We start from the raw sequence: 21621 nt of genomic DNA, 5'->3' as shown, positions 1-21621 counted from the left end.
GACACAGAGGACGAATGAGGTGCTATCGGACGTTGCCACGAGGAGCACACCTGGGGCCTGTGCTGTGCATTCAGAGAGCCCTTGATTTAAACAGGGAGGTGTCCAAGTCCCCTTCCTTCAGGAAAACAGACATCTCTGGGCTGCGCGCATAAAGCCCTTCAGCAGGACCATTCTGTTAGCAGGGCAGCTGGCCGGGGAAAGCTCGGGCATGGCTACCTCTCTAAGGATGGCCTTGAAGGCTAAACATAAGGCATTCTGCTGTATCAGCTGCTGTGCTAGGCACTTTCCAAATATTACCTCATTTAATCTTCAAACAACCCTGTGAGTTGACACCATAAGGCAACGTACTCTCATCATCCCCACTTAGAAGAAGAAAGAGATGCACAGAGAGGTTAAGTAACTTGCCGAAGGTCACACAGCACAAGGCAGGAGACCCTGTCATCTCAGTCACAACAATGAGAGGCACCCCCCACTCCACTGCACACAAGGGCAGGCACTCAGGAAATGCTGAGAAAAGAAGGCAGAGACCCAGCTGGATCGCGCCTGATCTGCCTCACAGAAGCCTGCCTGGGAGCGGGGCCAGTCCCCCCATCTCCTCTTGGGAGCCTCCTCGCCTACTCTGGTCACATCAAACACACACACAGCCCCACACGGCTGTGGTGGCTCCACGCAGATGTGCCTGAGGACACAGCCCCTGCTCTGAAAGACCATCAGCCGGAATGGAAAGCAGCCCAGCATCTCCACAGGCATCCATGCCTGTCCATCCAAACACAGCTCCACTCTGGGCCCAGGACCAGTGTGACCATGCAGCACGGGGGCAGTCTGGAGCATTCACGCCCCTCAGTGAGCCAGGGGACAGCTGGGGCCTCTCAGGTCTGCAGGGGGCGGCAGCATGGCCCTGTCCATCCACCTGCATTGGAGGGGCACGCGAGCTCGAGAAAGAGGTCAGTCAGAACTGCAGTGCGGCGTAAATGCCCATCAGTTTGACAGATACTGAGGGACATCTGGAAACTCCTCCCTCTCTCCGCACCTGGAGTGGACCAGGCTTCCTGCCTTGCTGATGACAATAATCTTTCTAGGATTGCAGGGGCCTCACAGGTTAAGGTCAGATACCTGTGTAGTATAGGACAGGGAAGTTTTTTCTTCCCCCCTCAATCCCTGGGAGCAAGTCTGCAGCTAGTTGAGGCCACAAAAGTCGAGTCCTCTAGGAGTGCACCAAAAGGGCGCCCCTCTCAGGGCAGTGGGTGACATCCACACTGCATCAGCCTACACAGCAGCCCTCAGAGCTGTTTCTGGGCAGCAGGCCTTGCAGGCACACAGTGGCATGGGCTGGGGGCCGAGAGGCCAATAGCCCTGAGTCCAGCTCCCTGCGCTGGGGAAGGAAGCTGAGCACGCTGACAGGCATTCGGAATTCCCATGGGCCACTGAGCAGGGCGGGCCGCAGCTTCCCTGGGACTGGACTTACCTGGACGTTGAAGAGAAAGGTGGTCAGTAGCTGCAGCTCATGTGTTGACTGCAAGTTGATGGTGGCCAACACTGTTCAAGGGAAGAGGAGAGAGAGAGACAAAGCACTGTCTCAAAGCCAGGGACCTTCTAGGTGACCCCAGACCCTTCTCAATCCACCAGCACGATAAAGTAACCGGCCCTGACACCATTTCACACCTCCAGTTAGAAGTCAGCCACAGTCAGGCGCGGTGGCTCACACCTGTAACCCCAACACTTTGGGAGGCTAAGGCGGGTGGATCACTTGAGGCCAGGAGTCCGAGACCAGCCTGGCCAGCATGGCGAAACCCCCTCTCTACTAAAATACACAAAAAAATTTGCCAGGGTTGGTGGTGCATGCCTGTAATCCCAACTACTTGGGAGGCTGAGGTGGGAGGATCACTTGAACCCAGGAGGCAGAAGTTGCAGTGAGCTGAGATTGTGCCATTGCACCCTAGCCTGGGCGACAGAGTGAGACTGTGTCTCACAAAAATAAATAAATAAATAAATAAGTCAGCCAGGACGCCAGGAGACTTATCTTGTTGTCTTGGAGACTCCGGCACAGCAGCACAGAGCTGAGAGGCAGTCACTCGCTGGGCACCTGATCTCGATCAACTGTGACTTCTACAAGCCAAGCATGCACTCTGTTCCTTGTTCTTTTGTAGGAACCAGAGCCTGATCCTTCCTTGGCACCCCAAGCATCCGGTCCAAGGTAATGATGTAAACAAAGATTCCTCTCTGATTTCTTGATAAGGGCTAATTCTGGATTCTACCCCATAACGTCTTCCTTTTAAAATTTAAAACGCTATTTTCAGTGGCTTTCTATCAGTGAAACATATGCTCATGAAAGGTGCGCTCTGTTTGGCTGACACGCGGGATGCCGGCGCCCACCCCAGTGGCACAGCCTTACCCTGGGGCCCTCACCTGCCTGCCTAACAGTCAGCTCACAGGCACCGCCTAGGCACACACAAGAGAGGCTGAGGCAGCCTGGCAAGCCGGGCCACCCTGACACTCTGCTGCAGGACGAAAGCCTCTGATTGCCAGTGAAGAAATGCAAGCGGCAGCTGGGGCTCTGGGGAGGTGAAATAACTTGCCTCTAGGTCACAATAATTGGCCTCAGGTAGCGGCAGAGCGGGGTTGCACACCTGGGTCTCCCTGACACCACCCCATAGCCCTGCCCTGTCTCTGCCCTCCAGCAGCCCACTGGGTGGGACCCTCCACCCAGACCCCTCCCCTCAAGCCAGAAGCCCTTTGAAGACAGGTCAGTCTGAAACTGAGCAGGCTGAACTCAAAGTCCACAGGATGCACACGGCTAAGTGAACACAAGCATCTCTGTCCTGTCCTTCCTGACACCTCTCACAAATACAAGAGGAGGGTGGACAGTAGACGGCTACGAGGAACAGCAACAAGAAGAGACATTGGCAAATCCTGCAACACTGAGAAGCAGGACACAGGGACGGTAAATGGTCTAGGAGTGCAGAAGGGGTGACAGTCGGCTCCAGCTCCAGCCCAAGGCCTCACCCCACCCCCAGCCCCAGGCCCTGATCACCATGAGATGGGAGGATGCCCTGTCCTCAGCCTGCAGCCTCATTCCCACCTGGGCCCATCCCCTCCTCGGGGGCCATCCTGCCTGAGAAAGCTGGGCCCGAGCTGCTGCGGGATTGGGTGTGTGTGGCAGGTGGAGGGGAGGGCGGGAAGAGGAAGGCAGGCAGTCTCCACAGCACATTCCTGTCCACCACCAGCCTGGCCCAGAACAGCCGCGGCAAGAACACAGGGCTTCTCCAGAAACACTCAACAGTGGCAGACATAGCCCCAAACTCCGACAAGTGGGTGTCCCTTCTTGAAAAAGCCACCACGGCCCAGTGATCCCAGGGGGAAGAACTCCTGTCAACAGCCTCTCCCACACCCAGCGCTCGGAGTGGCAGCCGAGAGCCTCTTTCCTGAGCTGCTGGGAAGCGGCTGATCCAGAGCATGCCCTCGCGCAGGAGATGGAGGGGAACAGCCCGCAGAAGAAAAGGCAGGCAGCGCCGGGAAAGGAACGCGGGCAGCGCCGGGGAAGGAACAGCGTGGGGGGAAGGGAACGCGGGCAGCGCCGGGAAAGGAACGCGGGCAGCGCCGGGGAAGGAACAGCGTGGGGGGAAGGAACGCGGGCAGCGCCGGGGAAGGAACGCGGGCAGCGCCGGGGAAGGAACGCGGGCAGCGCCGGGGAAGGAACGCGGGCAGCGCGGGGGAAGGAACGCGGGCTGCGTGGGGGGAAGGAACGCGGGCAGCGCTGGTGAAGGGAACACAAGCAGCGCTTCTGTAAAAAGCAAACTACCCTCGGAGAGAAATAAGAAAGGCAGTATCCGTTTTAAAGTATGCTATGAGAAGAGAAATACATTCAAGAAAAATGTGACCCAGGAAATGACGGGAGGACTGGAAGATGAAAGTTCAGGAAGTCACCCAGAAAGAAGAACTGAAAGGCAAAGAGATAAAGAATAGTAAGACGTAGACAATCAATAGGGGCACCCAATACACAAACGCCCGAATGACCCGAGGACAAGAGGGTGGAACAACATCAAAGACACGCAAAACCCACACGGCCCACCACGGTGGGCGTAACTGTGCCAGCTCGCAGGATGCACAGCAGCATGTGAAGGGGAGGGCGGTCTCCCTGAGACACACGGCAGGGGTCAAAGAGGAAGAAGACCCAGGAAACGCTGGGAAGCCGGAGTGTCCTGTGCCGAAGCAGCAACAGCGGGTGCGGGGAAGCCATGGAGCAACAAGAAACATCCTGTTTCCTGGAACTCCAGGAAGCAGGATTCCACGCGGGATGCAGCCAAGCAGCAGACCCCCCACCATGCAGGCCAGAACAATGAGAGCGAGGCCTCCAGACAAGCCGTATCAGACCCAGGCAGAATCGGACAGGTACAGGACCTGAGAAACACCAGCCACAGGCATCTGGGACATCTCTGGCAAAGCATTTGTTTAAAAGAGAAAGCAGCACCAGGGGAGTTGAGGGGAGGAAAGAGAATTGAAATGAAAAGAAAAACAAACAGAATAATTATACTGAAAACTAAGCACACTGCAAAGAGAGCCGGCTGGCACCCTGAGAATTCACAGATACTGTGCAGGGCATCACCCACGTGGCAGGTGCCTGCAGTGAACCGTTGTCATACACATCCGGAGGCCCACGCTGGCGCCTATCAGGGCTGACCAGCCATGTTGGCAGGAAAGAACACTCATCACCTACTGGAACAAGAAGTCAATAGGCAGAATTTTTTTTTTTTTTAATGGAGTTTTGCTCTTGTCACCCAGGCTGGAGTGCAGTGGTACGATCTGGGCTCACTGCAACCTCTGCCTCTCGGGATTCAAGCGATTCTCCTGCCTCAGCCTCCCAAGTAGCTGGGATTACAGGCACCCGCCACAACACTCGGCTAATGTTTTCTTTTTCTTTTTGAGACAGAGTCTCACTCTGTCGCCCAGGCTGGAGTGCAGTAGCGTGATCTGGGCTCACTGCAAACTCTGCCTCCCGGGTTCACACCATTCTCCTGCCTCAGCCTCCCAAGTAGCTGGGACTACAGGCGCCAGCCACCATGCCCTGCTAATTTTTTTGTATTTTCAGTAGAGACAGGGTTTCACCGTGTTAGCCAGGATGGTCTCGATCTCCTGACCTCATGATCCGCCTGCCTCGGCCTCCCAAAGTGCTGGGATTACAGGCGTGAGCCACCGCGCCCGGCCTCGGCTAATGTGTTGTATTTTTAGTAGAGACATGGGTTCGCCATGTTCGGTCGGCTGGTCTCGAACTCCTGACCTCAGGTGATCTGCCCGCCTTGGCCTCCCAAAGTGCAGGGATTATAGGCCTGAGCCACCGCACCTGGCCAATAGGCAGAATTTTTAAAGCAAATGATGCAGGGCTCTATGTTCACAGTATTTAGAAATAAGAAGGAAAATATCCAAAGAAAAAGTCAAAGAGTTGAAAATGGTCATTTCTGGAGAATGTAATGAAGAGTAGGCAACACTGTATTTCTCTGCCAACATTTTCGATTATTTTACTTTTAAACCATTTAATTTTTTTAACTTAAAAAAAAAAGGTTATTCCAGGCAGCAGGTGGCAACAGGGGCACGCAGGTGGGTGCCTGGAGGTGGCAGGGCCACAGGGAAAAGCAGTGGAGACTCCCGGGCTTCCTTGCAAGGCCTAAAACCGGGAGACTGCCAAGCGCTAAAATGTGCTCCAGCATCAAAAGGAATCTCCCTACACAGCCACAGCCCTCCGCAGCCTGGAGCAGCCTTGGAAGCAGCCGTGGGGAGACAGTGCCACCGCGTGGAAACCGTGGGAATCACCGCTGGTCCTCCCCATGCCGGAGACACAAGGTCTGGGTCCTTGACTAACTCACTCTGCCTGGGGACAAAAGCCTTTTCCTCCCCATTCACGGACCTTCATTCCCTGGGTGCCAGCCAGGCGCTGCTGCAGGGATATAGAGAGATCTTCCAGCAGCTCGGTCTGTGGAGGGAAATGCAAAAGAAAGAAAAGAAAGCGCGGAATGTGCCAGAGCAGACACAAGCACGGGTGCAGGAGGCCACAGGAAGGGCCCCGCTGCAACGATGGGAGGGCGCTATGCTCACCAAGGCAAAAACCACGCCTGGGCCCTTGAGCACAGCCTGAACCAGCCAAAGCCCAAGCCCCGCCAAGAGTACTGCTGGGTGAAACAGATCAGTGACATAAACAAACTACCCCGAAGGTGAGAGGGTGAAAAGAAAGCCAGGAGAAGGATTGAGTGAGCCCCACGAAGGAGGAAGTTCCATTTCAAGTGTGGTGCTACAGAAAGCCTCGCTAACTTTGGAGAACAGCCGTGTAGCTCTCTGGAAGAGCAAAGCCCCCAGTGCTGGGGGTCCAGATGTTGGAGGAACAGTAAAGAGGGTGAAACGGTGTGAGCAAAGGGAAGGAGCGGGAGGTGAGCTCAGCTGGGTCCTGGAGGCCAAGTGGAGAGGCCTTTCAAGGTCATTCCCAGAACCTGCACTTCACTCTGAGTGAGACAGGGACGCCTGGCGTTCAGCAGGTTAGGGTAATCTGGATGACATTTTCAGAGGCACGCAGAGGCTGATATGCTGAGAACACCTTATGGAGTCAACAGTGAAAATGCTACTGCAGCAATGCAGGCCAGGGGTGCTGCTAGCAGGCAACTGCTGAGGCCTGTAGGGATTCCAGGAGCACTGGGAGATAAAGCAAACAATGGTTCAGGTGCCAGGTGGACTGGAGAGGAGCTCACAGTCACTACCAGGTTCGGGGCCCATGCAGCTGGGAAAAATGGAGCTGCGATGTTCTGAAAACAGGAAGCCCGCACATGAGGCAGTCATCTGCAGAGTGCCCTTGGAGCCCGAGTGCCCAGCAGGGCGGGAGAACAGCCACCCAGCCAGCCACGCACCACGGTCTCTCACACAGACCCTCCCCACTCATGGAACCCAAGGTGTCTGCAGCCCAGTGCCATATGCACAGGAGAATAACAGGCACCAGATAAACTCCTACTTGGGTTGCAGTCCTGCAGGGGGCACGTGCACAGCCAGCCCAGGGCCGCCGCCAGCCCCCACGCCCACCGCAAGTGCAGTTACCTCCCTGGACGACGCCCTTGCTCAGCCCATCCTTGTTGTCTGAAGTCAGGAGCAGTTCCACGATGCCACGGTCCTCCAGTGCCTGTGGGGGAAATGAGATCAGCGCTCGTCTGCCCTGGCTCCTCAGAGCTTCTGCAGTGACACACAGCTGCAGTTGGGTAGCCCAAAGAGCTGGAGGGAGAGATGCCAAATAAAGTGTTTATTTCTCTGCCAAAAACAGAAAGTCTCCTGCCATCTGCAGCGGCCATGCTCAGCACAGCTCTGATCAGCATGAATTTCCATCATAGCAGGGGCAGGGCTGGCAAGCTGGGGCAGCCCGGGTTGCTCCGGATCTGGAAGGTGCCCGGTGGGCCAGCTAGCATGCCTAGGCGAGTCCACACTGAGGCCGGCTCAGGGAAGCCTGCTGCCGCGTGTCACCCGCCACTGCCTGCTGGGCTCCAGCGAGTAGGTCAGGCCTCCAGGATGACACCTACACCCTTCTCTTCACTCACACCACAAGCAGCAGGCCTGTCCCTTCCCCACACTGGCCGGCGTGGGTTTGGGGGATGGCAAGGCCCAGGAGGGCCCACCATGCCGCCGCGTGCCCATGGTGCACTGCCCATGCCCAGAACAGCAGGAAGCATCCTCCCAGCTGTGAAGCAGAGAGTGAAGTGGAAGAAACGCTGTGCTTGTGGGGCAGTGACGACAATAACCACTCAGAGCATCCCCTGACATCCACGGAGCAGTCACTGCCGCGCCAGGCCTTCCGCTCATACACAGACTGTCCTGTGCGGGCCTTGCAGTTAATGTCTTCACGGTACAAACGCGCCTCGGAGGGGTGAAGCAAGCATCGCAGGCTACAGGGCCCACGGCAACACGGGCCTGAACCCAGAGCCAAAGGCCCTGTGCTGAGGCACTAAGATCTTTTGGATCAGAAACCCCAGCAGCGGGGTCTTCTTGTAATCTTCCCTGCAGATATTATGCCAAGACTGTTTATTTCTGCTGAAATCTTTTGGAAGTGGATAGGCAGCGAGATCATCTGCTGGGCGAATAAGGCTCATGTCCAGTCCCACACACTGGGAAGGAAAGAGCAGAGGGGGCTCTTGTCTCAGGCACAAGGGAGCTGCAGAGTTCCATCCGTGAGCCCAGGTGGGACTTATCAAGAGTCCGATATCTACCACCTCACACTGTCACTCACGGATATTTAGCAAGCGCTTACTTAGGTCCCTACCACATACACGCACACTTAACATCTCCTGGGCATTCATTTACCGACTCCACCCCAGAGGGGAGAATTGCTTCTTCCTGGGCACCAGAGATCCGCAGAGCTAGGCTGGGGCAGGCACCTGCTCTCACACCACTCTCCCAGCAGCCTCAGAGAGAGGCTGGGGAATTCTCCCAAGAGCTTCAGGACCACAGAGGCTGGACGCTGCTGCTTCTCTTTGCCCACCTGAGTCACACATGGGCATCTCCGCCCAGACACCAGGGAAGCATGAGTGCAGCGGGACGTCCCTGAGGGAGCTGCACTCTCCTCTTGTGGGGCTCTCCTTCTCTGCAGCTGAGTAACTAAGTCAACAACCGCTGAGAGGCCCCAGGGCCAAGAGACAGTCTGCAGGAATGGGGTATAGCAGGAGACGCTTCAAGTCCTGTGCCAGGATGGGATCTTTCTGTAGGAAGCTGAAGGAGTGCCCTACTCCCGGCCATGGCTGGGCATGGCCATCAGGATGGACCTTGCCCCTTTCCAGCTTGAGGAGTGCCACCCTTCCTGGACACGGCCTTGCTTCCTCCTAAGAGGGCTTTCTGCAGGTGAGAAGGAGGAAGAGTACGCAAGAACCCACAAGCTGAAGGGTTTGAGCCTCGGTCTCCCATGTGGAGGGACTGAATTAATTTTCAGACGGAAAATGCTCTGCACATCACAGCAGAAGGGATGCTGCCCAGACATCAGGGCCCAAAGCCGTCCGGCCCTCAGGTGGGTGGAGTCAGTGCGGCCACTTACACTTCCTCAGCTCACACCACCGCCGACCTCCAAGGTACTCCACAACAAATGCCAATGATTCCGTCAAGGTCTCATTTATTGACAGCTTACTAGAACAGTACTGAGCTGTGGGATATCACATCATACTCACAAGCTGGAGAGGTAAATACTCTTATTAGTCACACTTTATAGAAGAGAAAAAGGAGGTTTAGAAAAAACTCAAGGCATTTGTTCGAGGTCTCAGCTACTAAGGGACAGAAAGCAGATCTGAATGTAGCCTGTTATTTTAAGTGTGGCTCTGCCCTTCCCTGGTCAGTCATGCATTGAGTCAGTGGCTGTCAGCCTTCCCTACACACTGAAACCAGATGTCTGAGAACCCCAAGGATTCTTATTTGCTTGGTACATGGCCTGGGTGCAGGGATTTCTTAAAACTCCCCAGACAGAGCCAGTGTGCAGCCTGGGCTGGGAACCACTGCTTTAGACTTTAGAATTGGAGCCGCCTCTCCAGGAAGGCTTCCTAATCATCACCACACAATTAAGCCAATTCCTTTATTCCCAGCTTGTGCAATGCCAGCTGTGTACTGAAATTTCCAGACGAAACTCAGTCAAGGGTAAATAAGCGACAACCCTGTTGAAATAAACAACAGAGAAAATTCACTAATACATGATGTTGGAGGATATATTAATATGAGAAAAATATTAGACCCACATGTCACACCACAGCCCATAGCATACTCCAGAGGAAGGAATCTAAAGAAACGCACCGAGAGGACTCTTACCTTCTTGACGTAGGGCATGTATGCGGGGTCTTTATTATAGGAACCATATTCATTCTCCACCTGCACGGCGATGATAGGTCCCCCACGCTTGTACTGGGGAGAAAAGACAGACAACCAGGAGCTGAGTGTGCAGGGGAACCGTAGTATCCAACCCTGCCACGCCCATCACCAGTGACTAGCAAAATATCCCATTTGAAAACTAGTATCTCAAAAGATTAGTATCAATAAGACAGTGGAGGAAGCACTAGGCCCTTGTTCTCCCATGAAAACATCAAAAAACAACTCCAGCCTGACTAAAATAACTTACTAGGAGCTCTGGAAACCATTCAAGTGTCTAACCAAACAAGCAACCACCAAATCAAAACAAAAAGTCAAACGCAAAATGGTACAAAATTGGATGATGTTTTCACAAGTTCTTGCCCCACCCCAGTGTAGCGTGGTGTGGTCAGGAGGACGCATCCCAACTCCCAGGTCCCTCATGGGAAAGAAGCAAAACGGAACTTGTTGATAATGTTCTAACTTGTTTACAGTGTTCTAACTTGTTCTGCCCAACGTACTGGTTTCTGTCTTGTCTGACATGGAGCTCAAACAGGAATCGTCAGCATAGTTTGGACTTCAGGCTGGAAGCTAAAGATGGCAGTGGCAGGTTCTGCAGCATATGAAAACTGCCAGAGGACTATAAACCCTTGGATGCCTGGGGGAAAGGAATTACAGCAAAAGAAAATGAAGAGCATCTAAGGCCACAAGAAGAAGCTGGGGTGAGACTCTGGGAATTAAAGACACTCGAAAGTGATCAGGGAGGAGGGAGGGAAGCACACACACACATACAGACAGAACACATGCCCAGAAAGGATCAGCTCTTAAGTCTTCATGCTGGGCTGATCTCCAGGCTCACGGGCCCACTAATTAGTGAGGGTTCCCCTGAAAACATGCAAAAACTGAAATAGGTGTGGCTTTTTCAAACGCCCAATGTTCAACCAAAAAAACACAAACATAAAAAGAAACAGGGAAGTATGACTCATCAAAGGAACAAAATAAATCTCCAAAAGCAGCATCTGAAGAAACACACACACCAGACTCAGTACAGCGAGATCTGTAACAGCTGTTGTAAATATGCTCAAGGAGCTAAAGGAAACCAGGCAAGTGATATATGAAGAAAAAGAGAATATCAACAAAGAAACAGATTATTTTTAAAAGAACCAAAGGAACTTCTGGGGCTGAAATATACCATATACAAATTGAAAAATTCACTAGAGGAGTTCAACAGCAGATTCAAAGAGGTAGAAGAAAGAAAAGCAAACTTAAACACAGGTTATCAGAGGAGATAAAAGAATAAAGAAAAGTGAACAGAGCCTAAGGGACTTACACAACATCTTCACGCAGAATAATATATGAATTATGGGATTCTTGGAAGAAAAAGAGAGATAAAAGGGCAGGGAGATTATTTTTACAAAATAATAGCTGAAAACGTCTCCAGTTTGAGAAAAGACATGATTATGTAAATCCAAGGAGCTCAAAAAATTCCAGAGAACCACACAGGGACACACTATAATCAAACCATTGAAGACAAAGAGAGATTCTTGAATGCCAGAAAAAGTTTTGGTCACATACAAGGGATCCTCAATACGACTATAAAGGATACCTCAGCCAGAAACTTTTCAGGCCAGAAGGCAATGAGACGATATAGTCAAAGTGCTGAAAGAAAAAAGTGTCAACTTTTTTTTTGACACTTCTATATCCAGCAAAACTCAAAAATGAGGGAAAAATTAAGAAATTCCCAAAGAAAAGCTAAGAGAGTTCATTACCACTAGACCTTTCCTAGAAAAAAAAAACACTTAAAATTGAAATGAAAAAATGCTAGGGAGGCCGGGCGCGGTGGCTCACGCTTGTAATCCCAGCACTTTGGGAGGCCGAGGCGGGCGGATCACGAGGTCAGGAGATGGAGACCACGGTGAAACCCCGTCTCTACTAAAAATACAAAAAAAAAATTAGCCGGGCGTGGTGGCGGGCGCCTGTAGTCCCAGCTACTTGGAGAGGCTGAGGCAGGAGAATGGCGTGAACCCGGGAGGCGGAGCTTGCAGTGACCCGAGATTGCGCCACTGCACTCCAGCCTGGGCGACAGAGTGAGACTCCGTCTCAAAAAAAAAAAAAAAAAAAAAAGAATGCTAGGGAGTAATTTGAAGCTATATGAAAACATAAAGTTCTCCAGCAAAGATAGACACGCAAAAAAAAAATAAAAATATTATTATAATTTTTCTTTACAATGTGGCTTTTTATTTTCTACAAGATTTTAAAAGACATAAAATAATTATAAATCTAAGTTAATGGGTACACCCAATATAAAGACATAATTTGTGACATCAACAAAATAAAGTGGAGGGGTGGAACTGTAAAGGAATAGAGTTTTTGTGTGCAGTTGAAGTCAGGTTGGTATCAATTTAAAATAGAATGTCACAACTTTAGGATATTATATATCCTTTACCTTATCCCAAGGTAAAGGGAATCGCTATAAAAAAGTGTCACTATAAAAAATCAACTAGATACAAAGTGAAGCAGAGTCATAAAGGAAATGAGGGACAAAAAGCTGTAAGACATACAGAAAACAACAAAATGGCAAAAGCAAGTGATTCTCTATCAGTAATTACTTTGAATGTAAACATATTAAACTCCCCAATCAAAAGACATACATTGGCAGAATGGATTTTTAAGAAACCAATATCCAACTATACTGTCTACAAGATACTCACTTTAGATCTAAGGATATATATTGGTTGAAAGTGAAAGGCTGGAAAAAGATATTTTATGCAAACAGTAATCAAAAGAGCAGGGGTGGCTTTACTAACATCAAACAAAATAGACTTTATATCAAAAACTGTTACAAGAGACAAAGAAAGACATGATAAAATATATATAATGATAAAAGGGTCAGTTCACCAAAAGGATATAACAATTATAAACATATATGCACCGAATGCCAGAATTCCGAAGTATATGAGCCAAACACTGGCAAAATTAAAGGGAAAAATAGACAGCTCTAAGACAACAGTAGGAGACTCAATATCTGAATATCAATAATGGATAGAATAACCAGACAGAAAATTAGTAACCAAATAGAGGACTTGGACAATATTATGGACCAGTTGGACCAAACATATATATACACAACATTCCATCCAAAAGTAGCACAATACACATTTTTCCCACGGGCACATAAAACACTCTCCAGGATAAACCATATAGTAAGCCAAAAAGCAAGCCTTAATACATTTTTCTTTTTAAAAAAAAGTCTTGCTCTGTCACCCAGGCTGGAGTGCAGTGGCACAATCTTGGCTCACTGCAACCTCCATCTCCCAGGTTCAAGTGATTCTTGTGCCTCAGCCTCCCAAATAGCTGGGATTACAGGTGCCTGTCACCAAGCCTGGCTAATTTTTATATTTTTTAGTAGAGAACAGGTTTCAACATGTTGGCCAAGCTGGTCTCTAACTCCTGACCTCAAGTGTTCCACTTGCCTCGGCCTCCCAAAGTGCTAGCATTACAGGCATGAGCCACCACGCCCAGCCTCAAGCTTTAATAAATTTAAAAAATTGAAATCTTACGAAGTTTTATTTTTCCCAATCACAATGGAATGAAACTGGACATCAACAGCCAAAAACAATCCTGAAAAATTCAAGTGTGTGGAAGTAAAACCTTCACCAATAGTCCAAAGAGGAGATCACAAGAGAAATTAGAAAACATATTGAGAAAAATGAAAATGGAAATAAAATGATGAATTACAGTGAAAGCAGTGCAAAGAGGGAAATTTTATAGCTATAAATACATTTAAAAGACAAAAGGTCTCAAACCAACAACCTAACTTTATACCTTAAGGAACCAGAAAAAGAGAAACAAACTAAAAGGCAGCAGAAGGAAGGAAATAATAAAGATTAGAGCAGAGATAGACAATGAGAGAATAGAAAAACAATAAAAATTAATGAAACCAAGAGCTGGTTATTTGAAAAGATCGACAAAACTGATAAACTGCAGCTAAACTAAGCAAAAAAGATATGACTCAACTAAAGTCAGAAACAACATGAGGCTATTACTGTTGATTTTACAGAAATAAAAACAATTACAGAAGAATATGAACAAATTGTACACCAACAAATTAAATATTAAATAACCTAGATGAAATACACAAATTCCTAGAAATATATAATATGCCAAAACTAAATCATGAAGAAATATAAAATCTGAACAGACCTATAACTAGTAAGGACACTGAATCAGTAACTAAAAACCTCCCAACAAAGAAAAGTCCAGGACCAGATGGCTTCACTGGTGAATTCTACCAAATATTTAAAGAAAAATTAACACCAATCTTCCTCAAACCCTTCCCAAAAATTGAAAGGGAAGGAACACTTCCTACCTTATTCTATAAGGTAGAATACAGTAATAAACTCTTTTCACTTTTCTTTGGGAATTTCTTAATTTTTCCCTCATTTTTGAGTTTTACTGGATATAGAAGTGTCAAAAAAAAGTTGACACTTTTTTCTTTTATTACAAACAAAAGACACTATACGAAAAGAAAACACAGACTAACAGTCCTGATGAATACTGATGCCAAAACCCTCAACAACATGTTAGCCAACTTAATTCAGCAGCATATTAAAAGAATTATAAACCATGATCAAATGGGATTTATTCCTGTAATGCAAGGATGATTTGCCATGTGAAAAGCAATCAGTGTAGGCCAGGCGTGGTGGCTCACGTCTATAATCCCAGCACTTTGGGAGGCTGAGGCAGGTGGATCACCTGAGGTCAGAAGTTTGAGACCAACCTGATCAACAGGGTAAAACCCCATCTCTACTGAAAATACAAAATTAGCTGGGCATGGTGGTGGGTGCTTGTAATCCCAGCTACTCAGGAGGCTGAGGCAGGAGAATCACTTGAACCTGGGAGGAGGAGGTTGCAGTGAGCTGAGATAGCGCCATTGCTCTCCAGCCTGGGCAACAAGAGGGAAACTCCATCTCAAAAAAAAAAAAAAAAAGAGAGAGAAAAAAACAATCAATGTAATATGCCACATTAACAAAATTAAGAGGAAAAACCACATGATGATCTCAATTGATGCAGAAAAAAAGTGACAAAAGTCAACATTCTTTCATGATAAAAAACACTCAGTCAACTAGGAACAGAAGGAAACTACCTCAACATAATAAAGGCGCCATACAGAAAGCCCCCAGTCAACATCATATTCACTGGTGAAAGACTGAAAACTTTTCCTCTACAATCAGGAACAAACCAAGCATTCGTGCTTTCAGCACTTCTATTCAACATAGTACTAGAAGTCCTGCCAGAGCAATTAGTCAAGAAAAAAATAAAGGCATCCAAGTCGGAAAGGAAGAAGTTATCTCTGTTCACAGACAACATGACCTTAAATGCAGAAAACAGTACAGATCCCCACACCCCTAAAAACACTATCCAGCTAATAATTCAGTAAGCTTGCAGGATAAAAAAAATCAATGCGCAAAAATCCGTTGTTTTTATCCACTATCAGGGGACAATTCCATTTACGACACCATCAAAAACAACAAAATACTTGGGAATACATTTAATCAAGGAGGTGAAATATTTGTACACTGATTGTACATTACAAAAAAAAAAAAAAACTAAAAATAAAAGACAGTGGAGCAAGATGGAGGAATAGAAGCCTGCACCGTTCATCCGTCCTGCTGGAACACGAAATTTTAACAATGATCTGCACACAGAAAAGCACCATCACAAAAACCGAAACTCAAGCCACCAGTCACAGTACCTGGTTTTAACTTCATATCACCAAAAGACGCATTAAGGCAGGCAAGAGAGACAGCCTTACACCACCAACGCCACCCTCTCCCATCTCCCAGCGGCAGCCAAGTGGTGAGGAGAGAGGATTTGTGCATTTGCGGAAGGGAGAGCACAGTGACTGGGGAACTTTACATTGAGCTCAGTGCTGCCTTATCACAGCACAGAATAAAGCCGTGCTGGGCTCAGCCGGCATCCATGTAGAGGGAGCATTTGGACCAGCCCTAGCCAGAGAGGAACTGCCCAGCGTACTAGCATGGCACATGGCCTAAGGAGCCACCAGCTGGCATGGCTAAGGGAGTTCTTGCACATCCCTCCCCCAAGCCCAGGTAGTGCAGCTCACAGCAGCAAACGTGGCCTCCTCCTTCTGCTTAAGGAGAGGAGAGCAAAGAGTAAAGAGGACTTTGTCTTGCATCTTGGATCCAGCTCAGCCACAGTAGGAAAGGGCACCAGCCGAGTCAAGAGGCTCCCGTTCCAGGCCGTAGCTTCCAGACACTTCCAGACACACCCTGAGCCGAAAGGGAACCTGCTGCCTTGAAGGGAAGGACCCAGTCCTGGCAGGTCCTGTTAAGGAATTGATATCCAGAAAGTAAAAAGAATTCCTATAATCAACAACATAAAAACAAACAACTAGATTCAAACATGAGCGGAAGACTTGAATAAACATTTCTTCCAAGATATGCAAATGACCAATCAGCACATGAAAAGATGCCCAGCGTTACCAGGGAAATGCAAATCAAAACCACCATGAGAGACCACCTCACACCCACTGATGGCTCTCACCACATAAACAGGATAACAAGTGTTGGCAAGGCTGGGCTGAAATTGGAATGCTCGTGTGTTGCTGGTGGGAATGTGATTTGGTGCCGTTTCTGTGGAAAACAGTATGGCAATTCCTTAAAAAACTGAATGTAGAATGACAAGTTGATCCAGCTATTTCACTTCTAGGTATATACCCAAAAGAAGCGAAAGCAGGGGCTCAGAAAGGTACTTGTACACCCATGCTCACAGCAGCTTTATTTATAGTGGCCAAAAGGCAGAAGCAACTCAAACGTTCATCAGTGGATGAAGGATAAACAAACGTGTTATATACATGCAGTGGAACATAATTCAGTCTTAAAAAGGAAAGAAATTCTAACGCACACTATGACACAGATGAACCTTGAGGGCGCTGTTAAGTGAAATAATCCAGTCACAGTACTATGTGATTTCACTTATATTTGGTAGCTAAAATGATCAAATGCATGGAGACAGACAGTAGAATGGTTGTCAGGAGCTGAGAGAGGGAAGAATGGAGGGTTTAACAGCAGAGTTTACGTTGGGGAAAACAGAAAAGGTCTGGAGATAGACTGTGGTTGCAATAGACTGTCTTCCCCCAGAATTTATAGGTTGAAATCCTAACCCCCACTGTGACATATTCAGAGGTGGGACTTTTGGGCGGTGATTAGTCATGAGCGTAGAGTCCTTGCGAACAGGGCTAGTGCTCTTATAAGAGGGACCTAGAGAGCTCTCTGACGCTCTCTGCCATGTCAGGCTGCAACAAGAAGACGGCCGTATATGCCCTGGAAGGGGGCCCTTCCAGACGCCGAATCTGCCAGTGCTTTGATCTTGGACTTCCCACTCTCCAAAACTGGGAGAAATGAATCTCTGTTGTCTGTCAGCCACTCGGTCTAGGTGTTAGGTTGTGGCAGCCTGAACGAAGGCTGTGGAGATGAGCACACAACAGTGTGGGTGGGCTCAATGCCTCTGACCTGTACATCTAAAGATGGTAAAAATGGCAAAGTTTACGCTACGTGTACTATACCATCATCACAAAAATCAAATAACTATGTCATTATTTAAATATGCTAAATAAGAATAATTATGTTATCATTTATTTGAAAAAGATGCGTTGGTGACCCACTGCATGTCTGCAAGTGCCTCTGAGCCTGCTCCCACGGTCGCCTTCCTGATGCCCAGCCGACTCCCACAACCTGCTGATCCCCAGCTTCCCAGCAAGATCTAGGCGAATGGCTTCCTAGTTCTTGCTTCTGTCATGGTTAAGGCTGCCAGATTTAGTAAACAAAAGTACCGGACATAAAGTTAAATTTGAATTCACAACAAATAATTTTTTAGTGTAAGTATGACCCATGCAATATTTGGAATCTATTTACACTAAAACATTATTCCTTGCTTATCTGAAACTCAAATATAACTGAGCATCCTGTGTTTCATCTGGCAGTTCCCTTTGATTTATGTGTGTGGTGAGTATTCCATACCACTGACTTGAACTAATTTTTTATTGATGTACTAATTTCTCAGTGTCATTCTTTCTGGTTTTACACAGCAACTGGTTGATTTTTCCCATTCCTGCTTTCCACAGCTTCCAATTATTATATAAAATATTAAGATACTTCTTCCCCCAAAATTTACTTTAATGCATGTTTTAAACAGTAAGTGTGTACCATGCAGCACCTTTTTGGTAGCAGAGGGAAGTATCTCGTAAAGTCAGTGACAGGAATTTCATAATTTATAAAAAGTCCTGCAGTCTTATAGGCAAAGGTTAATCCATATGTGCTCCACCCTGTGCAGAACTGAGCCACAGTGCTACTGGGACACTGGTAGATAGATGGGTCCAGTGGATGAGTGTTCCTAGCTATCATGGCATCCCTGTCTCTCTGGCACCACAGAGACACCAGTGGATGGGTATTTCCCGGCTATCATGGCATCCCTGTCTCTCTGGCACCACGGAGGCGCCAGTAGATGGGTGTTCCCGGCTATCACCTCATCCCTGTCTCTCTGGCACCATGGAGACGCCAGTGGATGGGTGTTCCCGGCTATCACCTCATCCCTGTCTCTCTGGCACCACGGAGGCGCCCATGGATGGGTGTTCCTGGCTATCACGGCGTCCCTGTCTCTCCAGTGCCGTATGTGGCTATGTGAGCCCTTACATCTGTCTGTCCTTTTAGTAACGCACCCAAGTGAGACAACACTGAAATGCACAGATCTTTCAAAAGACAACTATTGCAAGCCCCTCAGTTATCAGTCTCAAGCAGTGGGGAAGAGCCTGTTCCTGTGTTCAAAAACACTGGAGGACCCTTGGTCTGAGAACTAACCAAGAATGATCCACTACCTAGAGGAAGACAGGCCAAGATCAAAGAAGACCCCATTTGCTTGTACCTGGAGCGGCACCACCCTGGACATCAGGTGGTCAAAATAAAGGTCCACTGCTTCGGTGAAGCCCTTGTACGTTGTCCTCAGCCTCATGCCAGGGTCTTGGAGTAGCCAGCTTGAAGTATACAGGGGGGAAGGAAGGATGTTAGTGTCACAGTGGGTTTGCTGTGAGCAGGCTGTTGATGCGTAAGAAGGGAAGTCCCCACAGCGCTCCAGAATGACCTGTGCCCTCCTCCACCCCACTCAGCCCAGAAGTGGGGAGACTATGCAAACCGATTCTGGGGCGAGCACCCACCCACACTCCTGCAGCTTCCCTCCCCAAGGACACAGCCTGGCGGAAGTTCATTTCCAGCTCCACAGCTGCAGGGCCTGGCTGCCAGCAGTGAGAAAGGCTTTCACAGGACTCCCGGCCTAGTTTTCAAGAACTTGCTCTACGATCCCATTACAAAGAGTGAAGCCAACAGGGTTAGGAATCGCTGAGGCTGCGGAAGGAGGAGACACAACCTTCTAGCATCACCCCAAAAAACAAGCCTGACAGAGACTGCGAGGGACTGAGCGGGGGCAGCCCCCATCTTTGCCAACATGGCTAACGCCTGGGCATCAGTGGTGTAGGCTGTGCAGAGCTCAGCCCAGAGCAGCAGGTAAGAGTTGGATTCTCCCTCCACCCTGCTGCTGTGATCCCAAGCTCCCCAGAGGAACACAGCAGCATGGATTGGTTCCAAAGCTGGAGTCAGGGCTCTTCCTTCTCACTTCAGGTTCTGAGAAGACACATATTTTCTAACAAAAGGCCCTAAGGCTCCTCTTGCCCTGGTCTGGAAGTCCTAAACAGGGTCAGGAAATCACCCCATTTCTGTGGGTAAAACAAGGGGCGAGGAGAGAGCAGATTCCTCTAGACCGACACCCCCACATTCTAACCCCACCTGACAGGTTAGCTTTCTCACTCCCGCCCGGACTCCCCCTCCGCAGGTGTGCCCACATGCCCCTCTCATGCATGGGCCAGGTGCCACAGGGGCGGGGTGAGAAGGGGGAGTCTCCCCACTGCTTCTAAGTTAGGACTGTTAAACCCTTCGTCCTCCTGTGCCCGGCCCCGGCTGAGCTGAGGAAATCGCTGACGGTGGCACACAGCTTTCTAATCCGCAGGGACTGGAGAGGCTGCCCCGGCTGTGTTCGTGACAAGGGCGAGCCTACCAGGCTGAATGGATCAGTGCCTGAGAAGTGACCCTGGGTAGTGGAGACAGAAGCTATGCCCCCAAGGGAAGGGTAGGTCATGCTGGAAACCAGGAGGAAAACAAGCCCAGGGCTCACCGGGAGACCGGGGGAGGGGAGAGGGCTTGGAGACAAGGATCAGCCTCTTCCCTGAGGCAGTCTGGGCCTAACCACCTGGTACACTGGGAGGCTGAGAAAGGTTACGCCAGTTAACAAGAACATCTTAAAGGCCACAGTGTTGAGGATGAGGAGTGAATGAAGTCCCAGCTGATTCCTGTCCAGATTTCCACTCCAACCACAGAGCACCACCCTCAGCCAAGACTAGCACTGGGAAGATGACACACGTGGGCCGAGATAGGAAGACAAAACCGTAACAAGAATTCGTTTCTCTTATACTTTATCAAAATACTTGGACTTTTCAAAATATGCTTGGTAACATTCCTAAGAGAGACAGGGAAGGCCGGGCGCGGTGGCTCACGCCTGTAATCCCAGCACTTTGGGAGGCCGAGGTGGGCAGATCACGAGGTCAGGAGTTCCAGACCAGCCTGGCCAACATGGTGAAACCCTGTCTCTACTAAAAATACAAAAATTAGCTGGGCGTGGTGGCACACACTTGTAACCCTAGCTACTCGGGAGGCTGAGGCAGGAGAATCGCTTGAACCCGGGAGGCGAAGGTTGCAGTGAGCCGAGATCACACCACTGCACTCCAGCCTGGGTGCCAGAGCAAGACTCTGTCTCAGAAAAAAGAAACAGACAGGGAAGGTCTGATTTTTCCCATACTGCAGACATGCAGGTGAATGACCTGCCAGGGCTCCCAGCTCCACAGCAGAGTTCTGAAGCATGACATGCCAGGAGGGCCAGCCCTGCTGCTGCCTGTCACACAAGCAGCCCACACAGGGCTCCGTGAGGGCACTCACTGCAGCATCACTGAAAGCAATCCCCTCTGGGTGCTGCTTTTCCTAAAAAGGAAATTCAGTACAGAATGGGAACTGGAACACAGAAGCAAAACTAGACCTACGTCTGTGAGCTTTCTGCAACAGCACACAGGACCCTTCACAACCCCGCTTACCTGGGCAAGCCCCCGAGGTCCAGCTCACTGCAGATGTAGGGGCCTGGACGCAGAATCACCCACAGCCCGATCTCCGCAGCCATCAGGACGAAGGCCCTAGGGAGGTCCACATCGTCAGCCCCTCCCACGACGGCCGAGGATGAGGCCGGGTGGGGGCCACACACATCACAGGGTGGAGGAGCTGCCCAGTGGGGTGAAGGGATGACTCGGCCCCACCCCCAAAGAGCGGGGACTCCCACACCAGGTCGGTGGCCTGAGCTGCCCCCAGCCTCAGAGCCTCTGCACAGCCCCATTGGGGGCCTGAGGAGGAAGGGTAATAGCCAGGGCACAGGGGTCTTAACAGTGAACCTGACCCAATAGCCTTGCTAGCCTAGAGGGGCCGCCCTGCCCCAGCCCAGGCGGCCGGACCCCATGCAGAGTCGGGCGGCTCCCGGGGTCTTCTGCCCCTCTGGGCTGCAATGGAGAGGTGGAGCCCAGAGGATGCAGGCGCAGCCCCTCTGGGTGACAGGTCATGGGCGGGGAGTGTCTGGGTCCTGGGTGCAGGGCCTCTCGCAGTCCTAGAACCGGGC

General features: G+C 49.7%; 1 protein-coding gene across 4 annotated transcripts in view; it reads right to left on the bottom strand.

The window, feature by feature from the left end:
- GLB1L2 (galactosidase beta 1 like 2) overlaps positions 1-21621 on the bottom strand; it is a 44098-nt gene that overhangs the window by 9593 nt on the left and 12884 nt on the right. For 2 of the 4 annotated variants that reach the window (XM_058446654.1, XM_058446652.1), the window contains 5 exons: positions 21053-21148; positions 18784-18892; positions 9805-9897; positions 7072-7153; positions 1466-1536 (listed from right to left, as the gene is read on the bottom strand). In XM_058446654.1, the coding sequence (XP_058302637.1) occupies positions 1466-1536; positions 7072-7153; positions 9805-9897; positions 18784-18892; positions 21053-21148 (451 nt within the window). Of the gene's footprint in view, positions 1-1465; positions 1537-5501; positions 5966-7071; positions 7154-9804; positions 9898-18783; positions 18893-20363; positions 20943-21052; positions 21149-21621 lie in introns of those variants that run through there. The other 2 variants (XM_032167951.2, XM_032167952.2) reach the window with 2 other exon arrangements.

The sequence above is a fragment of the Hylobates moloch genome, unplaced genomic scaffold (genome assembly GCF_009828535.3).
Source record: "Hylobates moloch isolate HMO894 unplaced genomic scaffold, HMol_V3 SCAFFOLD_11, whole genome shotgun sequence".
Taxonomy (NCBI): Eukaryota; Metazoa; Chordata; class Mammalia; order Primates; family Hylobatidae; genus Hylobates; species Hylobates moloch.
Note: the sequence above shows the minus strand (reverse complement) of the source record. Positions and strands in the feature narration are given on the sequence as shown.